Raw genomic sequence first — 11,377 nt, forward strand, 5'->3', positions numbered from 1 at the left:
CCTGCTCACCATGATGCAATGATACCTTAATGGGCGGCAAGGGGTTAATTAGGAATTTCAGATAATTTCACCAACTAATGCTTCACAGCAACCTTGATACTCATGGGCCAGTCCTGTGCACGGAACACAAAATCACGCAAAATGTGTATTAAAACTGGAATTTTGATTATTTTGGGATGGAATCGCTTGATTCTTTAGCCTTCGTACTATAAGGTCTCTGGCAGACGACTTCTCCCCGCTCACACCAGGTCTACAAAAGCGGGAGTGGTGGAGAAGGGAACCGGCAGGAGGCCCGTCTCATTCATCATTTTCTCCGCTTGTTTTATGGTCTAATTGTAAGACAGCAAGGAAGCCGGCTTACATTTAGACCGGCGGTGGATGCTCCGAAGGTATGTAGAGGCCAGCGCCTCTTCATAATCTCTGGCGGATCCACAGCCAGCGCAGGGGGCTTATTAAGACCAACATCTAAAACAGCGGTCTTAATAAGTGGCCCCGTATGTCCTTATACTACAGCATCATGGTAGTCATAGTTCGTACAAGACCAGAAGTGACTTTAGGCCTCATGCACGCAAACATATTTTTTGATCCGCATTTTTTCTGTATATAACACCCTGACCCATTCATTTCTATGGGGCCGTGCACATATCCATATGTTGTTGCAGATCTATGCGGCTGTCCCACAAACTATAGAACATGTCCTATTCTTGTCTGTGTTGCTGATGAGAAAAGACCTTTCTGTTTATGGGGGTAAGAAAAAAGCGGAATGCACAAGGAGGACGTCTGTATTTTGCGTTGCCGTTGTTTGCAGACCTAAATACAGGCACGGTCGTGTGCATGAAGCCCAAGCCCTCTTTCCCATGTCCATGACAGGACAGTCAGTGTTTCATCCATCTGTGTGTTTTTGCCCTCCATGTGTCATGTGTATTCCAGATTTTCAGAGCCTCTACCAATGGTCTGTGACCACCACTGAGAGACGTCATGCATATTTTAATAATTTACGCCCCCAATGGTCCACATCATGGACCAAAAGTAGTGCATTTTTTCGTTGTTTTTCCACTGACCCACAGATGTGTGAATAATAAGCTCATAAAAGTCAATGTATTTGTGTGCTGTTCATGGAGAACCGTGAGGATGAGGCCTGATTTGTAGTATATGATAATTGGTATATTGGATGTGTTCTCTGCGCTGGGGTCCGACCAAGGACAACATCTGCATAGAGTCCGTAGGGGAGATTTATCCAACTGGTGTAAAGTAGAACTGGCTTAGTTGCCCATAGCAACCAATCGGATGCCACCTTTCTTTTTCCAAAGGAGCTGTGAAAAATGAAAGGAGGAATCTGATTGGTTGCTATGGACAACTGAGCCAGTTCTACTTTCCACCAGTTTGATAAATCTCCCCCTGCATGTTCTCCCTGTCTTTGTGTGGTACTCCGGTTTCCTCCCGCACTCCAAAAACATATGGGGTCATTTATCAAACTGGTGTAAAGTAGAACTGGCTTGTTGCCCATAGCAACCAATCAGATTCCACCTTTCATTTTCCAAAGGAGCTGTGAAAAATGAAAAGGTGGAATCTGATTGGTTGCTATGGGCAACAAGCCAGTTCTACTTTACACCAGTTTGATAAATGATCCCAATATTGATAGGGACCTTAGATTGTGAGCCCCACTGGGGACAGCGTGATGGTAATGTCTGTAGCGCTGCGGAATACGTCAGCGCTATATAAGTGTGTGCAATAAATAAATGATAGGAGCCTTTATTGACACGTAAGCGCTTAGGATACAGAACGGCTGCTGAGAAACCGTCAAATATAACTTTTTGGAGGTCACAGTGATTTTACAGGACTGTGAGCACCTGTACACCCCTATAACACTCCTGTTAAATTTTCTTCTCACATTTCTCTTTTTTATCCTTCTTTTCTTTCTTCTCTTTCTTGTCTTTGGGTTTTTTCTCCTTATGCAGCTTCTTTTCCTTTTTCTTGTGCTCATGGCCTTCTCCATGTGACTGTAGAGAGGAAAGATAAGTTTAGGTTCGGATCAGGTTTAGGGCTCATGCACACAGCCGTGGCCGTGTTGTGGCCCGTAATTCACAGGCACCGGCCGTGTGCACCCCGCATCATGGATGCGGAACCATTCACTTGATTGGGTCCACAATCCGGAAAATCGGTGCAGAATGGAGGCACGGAACCCCACGGAAGCACCACAGTGTGCTTCCGTGGGGTTTCTGTCCGTGCCTCCGCACAGCACAAAAAATAGTACATGCACTACTTTTTTGCAATGTGTATCGTGGACCCCATTCAAGTGAATGGGTCTGCAATCCGCATTTGGCGGCCCTACGGTCGGTGCCCGTGCATTTCAGACCCGGCTGGCACACGTTCGTGTGCATGAGCCCTTAGACTACATGCACATGACCCTATCCCGCTGATTGGTGGAGGTGTCTGGAATCGGACCTCCACCGTTCAGATACTAATGACTTTATCCCCAGAAAAGGGTATAAACATTGTAGAAGGCACCCGACCTCTGACAAGGAGCTGCCGTCCGCGCAATAAACCCCTCGGGTGCCGCGGATGAAAGCGCCCTGTCAGAGGTGCGTCCCCATCACCATGGGAACGCCTCGGGTTTAGAATATACCATCGGATTGGAGATTTCTCCAATCCGATGATATATATTAACTTCAAGCCCTGGCTGCACAGGATCTGAAGGGAGCGCGCACGCAATGCCTGCTTGTACGTCCTCCGTCTTCTCTATGAGGAAACGGAGACGGAGGACACATAGCAGCAGGCTTTTCAGCGCAGGTATTAATAGTCAGGAGAGGGAACAAAAATGCAGAAATTGAGAGTTATTGAATACACAGTTAAAAGTTTAAACAGGGGCACCGAGGTGATATTAATCAGCCACATCCTATACTACAAAAACATTTTTTTTTTTACAGTTATCCTTTAATACAAACAGGGCAGAAACAGTTCCCGTTCTCGTGATTGGCAGGGGCCCCAGAGGTTGGTCTAAGAGTATGAATCACAGTCTTAATATTAGAGACATTTACTATTCTGGCACATGGACCTTTGTAAATTTGGAGTATAGAAAGTCCTGCGCCAGACTTTTGCCAGAATGCGCCCAAAAATATTTCTGTGCACCAAAAAAACTCCTAACCTAAGTTCACGTATTGTCACTCAAAAATGCGACAACATTTTGGGCCATTTTTGGTGCACAGAAGCAAATTTTTCCACACAAAGGTACACCCCTTCCTGCGGCTGTAACTTTCCCCTTTCAAAACAGTAAATGTGATTCAAAGCATTTTCAACAGTAAATAAGTCTGAGAAATTTCTGCAGCAAATGGACCGTGTGTGAATTCGCCCTAAAGCTACATAAATCACTGCAGAATTTTAAGAAGTTAAGTTGAAAATAAAGTAATAAATAAAAAAAAGTGATAAAGCTGCAAGATCTGCCCTTTTCCCCCCCCAACACCTATGAAAAAGTCATAGACGGCATTCATGCTGAAAGCTGCTATAAGGTAGGTGGCCCTATGGTGATCAGGCTACAGGTCACTTGGACCAGAGGTGGGGGGGGCTCTGGTGTTATACCCGTCATACAGAAGCTCACATGTGACCGTGTTATGACTGTCTAAGCCGCCCTCATTGCATTGCCAGGTGTCTAGGAGTAAATTTTTTGGTCTCTTACCTTTCCTTTTTCACAGTCACTTCCGCTTGAGCTGCTGGAATCACTGGAGTCGCCGGAATGGCTGTGCTCACCCTGCGAAGATGTGAAATCTTACAATATTGTAATATATTGAGCTACATTGCTGTAATGATGTTACCGATGATTGCTTTACCTTGTGTTCTTTGCAGTGTCCATGTTCTCCAGGCTTATGCCCATGTTCTCCATGCTTATGCCCATGTTCTCCATGCTTATGCCCATGTTCTCCATGCTTATGCCCATGTTCTCCACCCTTATGACCGTGATCTCCACCTTTATGGCAGTGATCTCCACCTTTATGGCCGTGTTTCACATCGCCATGTTCAACTTTTTTAGCTTCCTCACTTTTCACTGGGTCGACTGCTGGAAAAAGATGCTCTGAACAATTATATTCTGTTGACTATTGCATCTCATACAAACTCTTTACATATAGAGAAAATTGCAGTAGAAATGAATTTAAATTGTTGGTATGAGTCCATGTGTTCAGTGAGGTAGAGAAAGTGAATACAAGGCACTTACTAACGTATTGTGATTTTCCATTTTGCCTTCTTTGCTGGCTGGATTCATTTTTCCATCACATTATATATGTTTCCATGATTACGACCACCCTGCAATCCATCAGCAGTGGCCGTGCTTGCATACTATGTAAATCCTGCGCGGTCCCGTTTAGTATTCTTGCGCAGGGCAGTGGCGGAAGGATGCTCACTGCGCCTGCGCTGAATACGTCACAGTGCTCTCCGGAAGTTAAGACAGCCGGCAGCAAGCGACAGAAACCCTTTAAACACTGTTGGGGAAATTTAAAAATTTACTCTGTGTTTTTTAGAATATGCTTTATTGTAAATACTGAAATGAGTGAGCACGATGTTCTAGTATTAAGAGTTTCACCCGTATGTGCAGGGCAAGGGTCTATGCCAGGGATGGCCAACCTGTAAGCTTACAGCTATCAGCCTACAGCAGGGCATGGTGGGAGTTGTAGTTTTACAACAGTTGGAGGGCCGCAGGTTGAGCGTCCCTGGTCTATGCAATAAAGAGGTCAGAGGCCATGGGGACACCTTGAAACTTGAGATAAGAATAACAAGTGGACAGTTGGAACAGGTCTTGTCCTCAGGCACTTTTTGATAATTATCCTTAAAGGGGTTGTCCGAGTTATTTTTTTGTTCTTTCTATGTTTCTAAATAGGCAAATGTAACAGTTTTCCAATGAACTCACTTTATCTGCAGTGGCTGGTTTCTGAGATTTCACTGAGGGTCACATGACCTGCGATGTCAGCTTCTCTCCCTGCTCTGATAATGTTTGTGCACAAGCCTGAGAGATCTGTAGGTCACTGTGTTGGCCACGCCCCCCTGCACTGCCGCTGCTGCTTATTGCTCTCTCCCAGGGTTCTTAACCCCTTCAGCTGCACAGATTCAGGGCTGGAGTGTTTACTGTGTAGCTGCAGGCACTGTGGAGACAAATGCTGGGCACAGGAGCTGAAAGAGAAGTTCTGCAGAGCATTGCAGGTAGGGGGGAGATCCTGTGTGCATCAGCAGTGTAATTGTACAGCTGGGACTTGTAGTCCTACACATACAACATGATGCTGAGTCTCCCAGCAGGCAGACATGGCACTCAGGGCAGTACTTGTATTCACTCAGTTAGCAGTGTCATTGTACAGCTGGGACTTGTAGTCCTACACATACAACATGATGCTGAGTCTCCCAGCAGGCAGACATGGCACTCAGGGCAGTACTTGTATTCACTCCCTTAGCAGTGTCATTGTACAGCTGGGACTTGTAGTCCTACACATACAACATGATGCTGAGTCTCCCAGCAGGCAGACATGGCACTCAGGGCAGTACTTGTATTCACTCCCTTAGCAGTGCAGGGGGAGGGGTAGAGATTGTTGTTTTTGCATGTAAACAAAGGGTCAGAAGAGAACCAGGGAAATGAGGAAATAGATATGTTTTTGCCTAAAACTTGCTTAGGCCTCTTTCACACTTGCGTTGTCCGGATCCGGCGTGTACTCCACTTGCTGGAATTACACGCCGGATCCGGAAAAACACAAGTGAACTGAAAGCATTTGAAGACGGATCCATCTTCAAAATGCGTTCAGTGTTACTATGGCAGCCAGGACGCTATTAAAGTCCTGGTTACCATAGTAATAGTGGGGAGCGGGGGAGCAGTATACTTACAGTCTGTGCGGCTCCCGGGGCGCTCCAGAATGACGTCCGAGCGCCCCATGCGCATGGATGACGTGCCATGCAATCACGTCATCCATGTGCGTGGGGCGCCCTGACGTCATTCTGGAGCGCCCCGGGAGCTGCACAGACAGTAAGTATGCTGCTCCCCCGCTCCCCACTACACTTTACCATGGCTGCCAGGACTTTAGCGTCCCGGCAGCCATGGTAACCATTCAGAAAAAGCTAAACGTCGGATCCGGCAATGCGCCGAAACGACGTTTAGCTTAAGGCCGGATCCGGATCAATGCCTTTCAATGGGCATTAATTCCGGATCCGGGCTTGCGGCAAGTGTTCAGGATTTTTGGCCGGAGCAAAAAGCGCAGCATGCTGCGGTATTTTCTCCGGCCAAAAAACGTTCCGGTCCTGAACTGAAGACATCCTGATGCATCCTGAACGGATTTCACTCCATTCAGAATACATGGGGATAATCCTGATCAGGATTCTTCCAGCATAGAGCCCCGACGACAGAACTCTATGCCGGAAGAAAAGAACGCAAGTGTGAAAGAGCCCTAAGACAGCTGCAGTCAGAGAGTACCTGCCTGGTTCATAAAAAAAGGCTAGAAATTGATGGAAACCCCATCAAAATGGTTTGAAAACAGCATTAAGAGGATATCTAGATGCATTTTAGACTTCTATTATGTACAACATACAATAGACAACCACAGAAAGGCTATATGCCAAAAGCCAGGTATGTGCAATACATCAATCTACCCAGGAGACAGATAACAGCCAGCATACCTTACAATAGCGGCCTTGTGCACTATGAGATATTCCAAACCAGCTCTGAGCTCTTAACTGACAAAGAACCAGTAAACCTCAAAATTTTTTTGGTTCTTTTGGATGGCTTGGGTGGACCTGCACACCTAGATCAATATCATTAGGGCGACAAAAAGTTTTCGGATTGTCTTAACATAATATTAAATGACCTCTCTATACAGTTTTGTCATGTAAAAACTAATTTGCATAAACATGAGCTTATGGGAAAGACATGCAAATGAGCAGAATCTGCCATGTTTTTTCAGCTGTCATAAGACTATGAAAACCAATACATGGCGCTATTGAGTTATGAACAGCGCCCTCTATTGGTTTCACAGTCTTATGACAAGTCTAATATTCTTGTCAGAAGACTATGAAACCAATAGAGGGCGTTGTTCATAACTCAATAGCGCCATCTATTTTTTTTATAGTCTTATGACAAGCTTATTAGTGTAGCCTTTTGCATGGAAAATTAGCGATAAAAATTGGCGATTAGAATATTCGCGATCTACACTAGGATGCTATCTGACGCTGGGAAAGCTGGGTAATAACTTGGTGATAAAATCTGACACTGGGAAATCTGGGTAAGAACTCGCGATCTACACTGAGTTATTACCCAGCTTTTCCAGTGTCAGATATTATCACTGACTTACTACATAATTATTACAAAATATTCGCTATATTGCTGTAGCTGGTTTGGAATATCTCATAATGCACAAGGCTGCCATTGTAAGGTGTGCTGGCTGTTATCTGTCTCATAGATAGGTTGTTGGCTTGCACATACCTGGCTTTTGGCATATAGCCTTTGTGTGCTCGCTCATCACTAATCCTATTTGTCAATAGGATTAAGAGAGGAACGGCAAAACATTCATTTCTCAGAAAAGATGTCCCAGCATTATTATTTTACGGGAAAAAAAATGTATTTATTTAGACCTGTTAAGAGAGGTGACAGGTGCCCTTTAAAGCGGTTGTGCCACTATATTAACATCCCAGGATACGTGTGGGTCCAACTGCTGGCACCCTAACTGATCACAAGAACAGGGATCCTGTATGTCACTATGAATGGATCACCAGGCTGAGCATGCGTACTGCACTCCATTCTGTCTCTATGGGTCGACCGGAGATAGCCAAGTACAGCACTAAGCTATCTCCAGCAATCCCATGGAGAATTAAACAGCAACACGGATGCTATGCCTGCAGCTACTCTTACAGGCACATGGGATTTGGGGGTCCCAGCAGTCATATTCCCACCGATTAGAGGCTTATTCCCTATCCTGTGGGTAGGGGATAAGTTGATGCCTTAGCACAACCCAAAAATTCTGGACGCCCATAGCCACCACTAGGTGGCGCTTAGGAGCTGCCTGCGTTGAGCTCCATAATAAAGCAATAAATTCTAGTCCTAATCGACTCCAAGACTCTGTCTATACAGGGGAAACAGAGGTGTGGCTCCCATGCTGGGTAAGCGTGGGAGGTCATTGATTGAAGGGCAGGGGGGTGCAGGGAAGGGTTAATTATAGGGGAGGTCTCGCTGGGCCGAGCACGCCTCAAGGGGAGGATATATATAGGGTTAACTCCTCCACTTCCTCTTGGTGTGCGCTCGTGAGCCGTATCCTTAGGTATAAAGTGGTGCTGTGCTTTCAGTAAACTTTTGATATGTCATAGATTGGTGGGGGTCTGAGTGCTGAGACCCCCACTGATCTCTTGGTCGAGGGGAGAAAAGCGATTGCGTAGTGCGCTCTCTCTCTCTCTCCTTGCTTCACACGACAGGCTCGCTTTCTGTCCTGCACTAAGCAACCGCTTCTCTCCCCTCGTTCTAGAGATAGGTGGGGGTCTCAGCCGTCAGCCATCCCTATGGCGTATCAAAAATTTAATGAAAGTAGAGTGCCATTTTAAGAACTTAGCACATAGGGTTAAAGGATAGATATTTCCGCAGAGCTGTTTTATCATCATTATTCACCAAATGGGAACAGAGGCTAAAGCAGCTCTACAGCATAGCCATACCTCAGCTTCCTGGACCCTTCCCCAGGACTGATCAGGTACTTACCTGCAGACAGACTGAAGTCCATGATGTCCCCCGGTTCTGTTTGGAGAAGACTGTCTGCGTAGCTGGGAGAGCTGGAATGCGGTTGGGCAGCCTTCAGCCTGACTATACAGAACTAGGTGTGTCCTGGGCACGGAGCCTTTATCTCCGCAGCTGGAGGAGGTGGCATGCTGGAGAATACACCCCTGAGCCTTTATCTCCATGGCTGGAAGGGTGACATGCTGGAGAATACACCCCTGAGTCTGGGGCGGCATCCAACCAAGCTAAGAATATCCGTCACAGACCAAGTATTGTCCACAGGCGTCAAAGCCCAAATATTCTTGCTGGAGGAAACCCTGAATTATCTGGTACTGGGGAATCATAAGACTTGGAGCTGTGGCATCAGGACTGAGCTGCACATTCCTCGCCGGCCACGAGGTTATTGCTGTGCAATACCAGCAAAATACGACGGAGGAGATGCGGATTCAGCAAGGACTACGAGATGGATAGGACTGTCACACTGTCCCCACCACTCTCCGACACCCGAATCAACCCTATTAGGGCTCATGCACACAAACGTATTTTTTTACGTGTCCGTTTTTTTTTTGCAGGGCGTATGCGGAACCATTCCGTTTTCCGTATGTTCGTTCTGGAAAAAAAAATAGAACATGTCTTATTCTTTTCCGCATTACGGACAAGGATAGGACAGTTCTCTTAGGTTCCAGCTGCTTCATTTTGCAAAATACGGAATGCACACTGACGTCATCCGTATTTTTTGCGGATCCGTGTTTTGCGGACTGCAAAATACACACAGTCTTGTGCATGAGCCCTTAAGCCAATAATATAGCCTGGTAGGGTTGATGTAGCTGAGTAAAACAATACCTTTCTTTATTTTATTTTTTTGTACGTGCCTGCATTTTGGAGAAATGTACACTTTTAGGCCTCATGCACATGACCGTTGTTTTGGGTCCGCATCCGAGCAGCATTTTTTGCAGCTCGGGTGCGGACCCATTCACTTCAATAGGGCCGCAAAGATGTGGACAGCACTCTGTGTGCTGTCTGCATCCGTTGCTCCGTTCCGTGGTCTGCAAAAAAATTTGTTAACCTGTCCTATTCTTGTCCGTTTTGTGGACAAGAATAGGCAGTTATATTAATGGCTGTCTGTGCCGTTTTGGAAATTGCGGAACGTACACGGACGCCATCCGTGCTTTGCGGATCTGCAATTTGCGTACCGCAAAACACACAAGGGTCGTGTGCGTGTAGCCTTATGTTTATGCAAATAAGCCATTAGAGCACCAAAAAGCAGGCTTATGCCGTTTCGGCAACACCCCTGGGGTTCCAAACACGACCCCCTCCCCTTAGATTGACTACACTAGACTTCACGTCTAGTGCTGACTTCTCACGCCTGCACACTGGTTCGCTAGCATGTGCGCACCATGTCTTCTGCTGCTTGCCAAGCAGCGAAGATAAATAGTGTGCATGTGCCATTGACGTCATTACACCCGAAAGCGGAGGCGCTGTTGGCTTCATCTGCAGTCACCTCCACTTCCAGGTGTAATAGCGTGAACGGTGTGTGCGCACTAATCATCTTCGCTGCTCGAGCAAACAGCAGAAGACGTGCAAGAGACCCAGGCGCGAGAACTCAGCGCTAGACTTCAGGTCTAAGGTAAGGGGGGGGGGGGGGGGGGAGTGTTTGGATCCCCAGGGGTGTCGCTGGGTCAGTGCTCCAATGGCTCATTTGCATAAAAATAAAATCCCATAGTATGCAAGCACGACCACCTCTGCTGGACTGCAGGGTGGTCGTAACTCTTGGAAACGAGCAGTGTATAATGTGATGGGAAAAATGAATCCAGCCAGCAAAGGAGGCAATATGGACAATCACAATACATTAGTAAGTGCCTTGTATTAACTTCTTCTACATGATAAATGTCATTTGCTGAAGTGAGACAACCCCTTTAAGGAGCAAAGAGGGACAGAGGGACTTGGGTTAAAAAGAGGGACTGTCTCTCCAAAAGAGGCATGGTTATTGTCCAGAATAGCCTTTTGAGCTTTGGTTGTGAAACTAGAAGCTGTTTGCTCTTGATATCTGATCAGGTCACACCCTAATCCCAAGGCTTATAAAATATTCATGTCTTTTGTGTATGAACAGTGACTCATCCTAATGACAGGCAGTGACCTTTCCTCCTTTTCCAGTGCAGAAAGAATAACACACACTCCCTAACTACAGATGACAGACGACCCTTCTTCTAGAGATCACTGGTTCTGACCACAGCTCCTGAAAACAGCTGTCCCCGGAGACAGACCTCCACCGATCTGATATAGATGACCTATCTTAATGGCGGATCATCAAAAGTTATGGGTTATCCTGAACATCTTGCCATATGCTGACCTCATGTGACTACCAAGACTGGATGCCCACTCTTCCACTCAGGTCCTGACCAGATGTGCTCCTGAGCTTTCCAGATCTTCCCTCCACATGTCAGCACACAGCAAGACTTTCAAGAAAACCTGGAGAACACCTTTAAAGGGGTTGTCTCCCTTCAGCAAATGGCATTTATCATGTAGAGAAAGTTAGTACAAGGCACTTACTAATGTATTGTGATTGTCCATATTGCCTCCTTTGCTGGCTGGATTCATTTTTCCCTTACATTATACACTGCTCGTTTCCATGGTTACGACCACCCTACAATTCATCAG

General features: G+C 46.2%; 1 protein-coding gene across 2 annotated transcripts; it reads right to left on the bottom strand.

The window, feature by feature from the left end:
- Positions 1 to 1,736: 1,736 nt before the first annotated feature.
- LUZP4 (leucine zipper protein 4) lies at positions 1,737 to 8,863 on the bottom strand. 2 transcript variants are annotated; one of them, XM_044306114.1, is made up of 4 exons: positions 8,705 to 8,863; positions 3,825 to 4,051; positions 3,674 to 3,745; positions 1,737 to 2,000 (listed from the first exon to the last, which is right to left on the bottom strand). In XM_044306114.1, exons 1-4 carry the CDS (start codon positions 8,724 to 8,726, stop codon positions 1,875 to 1,877), a joined length of 447 nt encoding a protein of 148 aa, XP_044162049.1. In that variant the 5' UTR covers positions 8,727 to 8,863; the 3' UTR covers positions 1,737 to 1,874. The 2 variants fall into 2 exon arrangements, with proteins under 2 accessions (XP_044162049.1, XP_044162050.1); XM_044306115.1 differs by having other exon boundaries at positions 3,825 to 4,048; positions 8,705 to 8,860.
- Positions 8,864 to 11,377: the final 2,514 nt, after the last annotated feature.

Source organism: Bufo gargarizans, chromosome 9 (assembly GCF_014858855.1).
Source record: "Bufo gargarizans isolate SCDJY-AF-19 chromosome 9, ASM1485885v1, whole genome shotgun sequence".
In the NCBI taxonomy this organism is placed as follows: domain Eukaryota; kingdom Metazoa; phylum Chordata; class Amphibia; order Anura; family Bufonidae; genus Bufo; species Bufo gargarizans.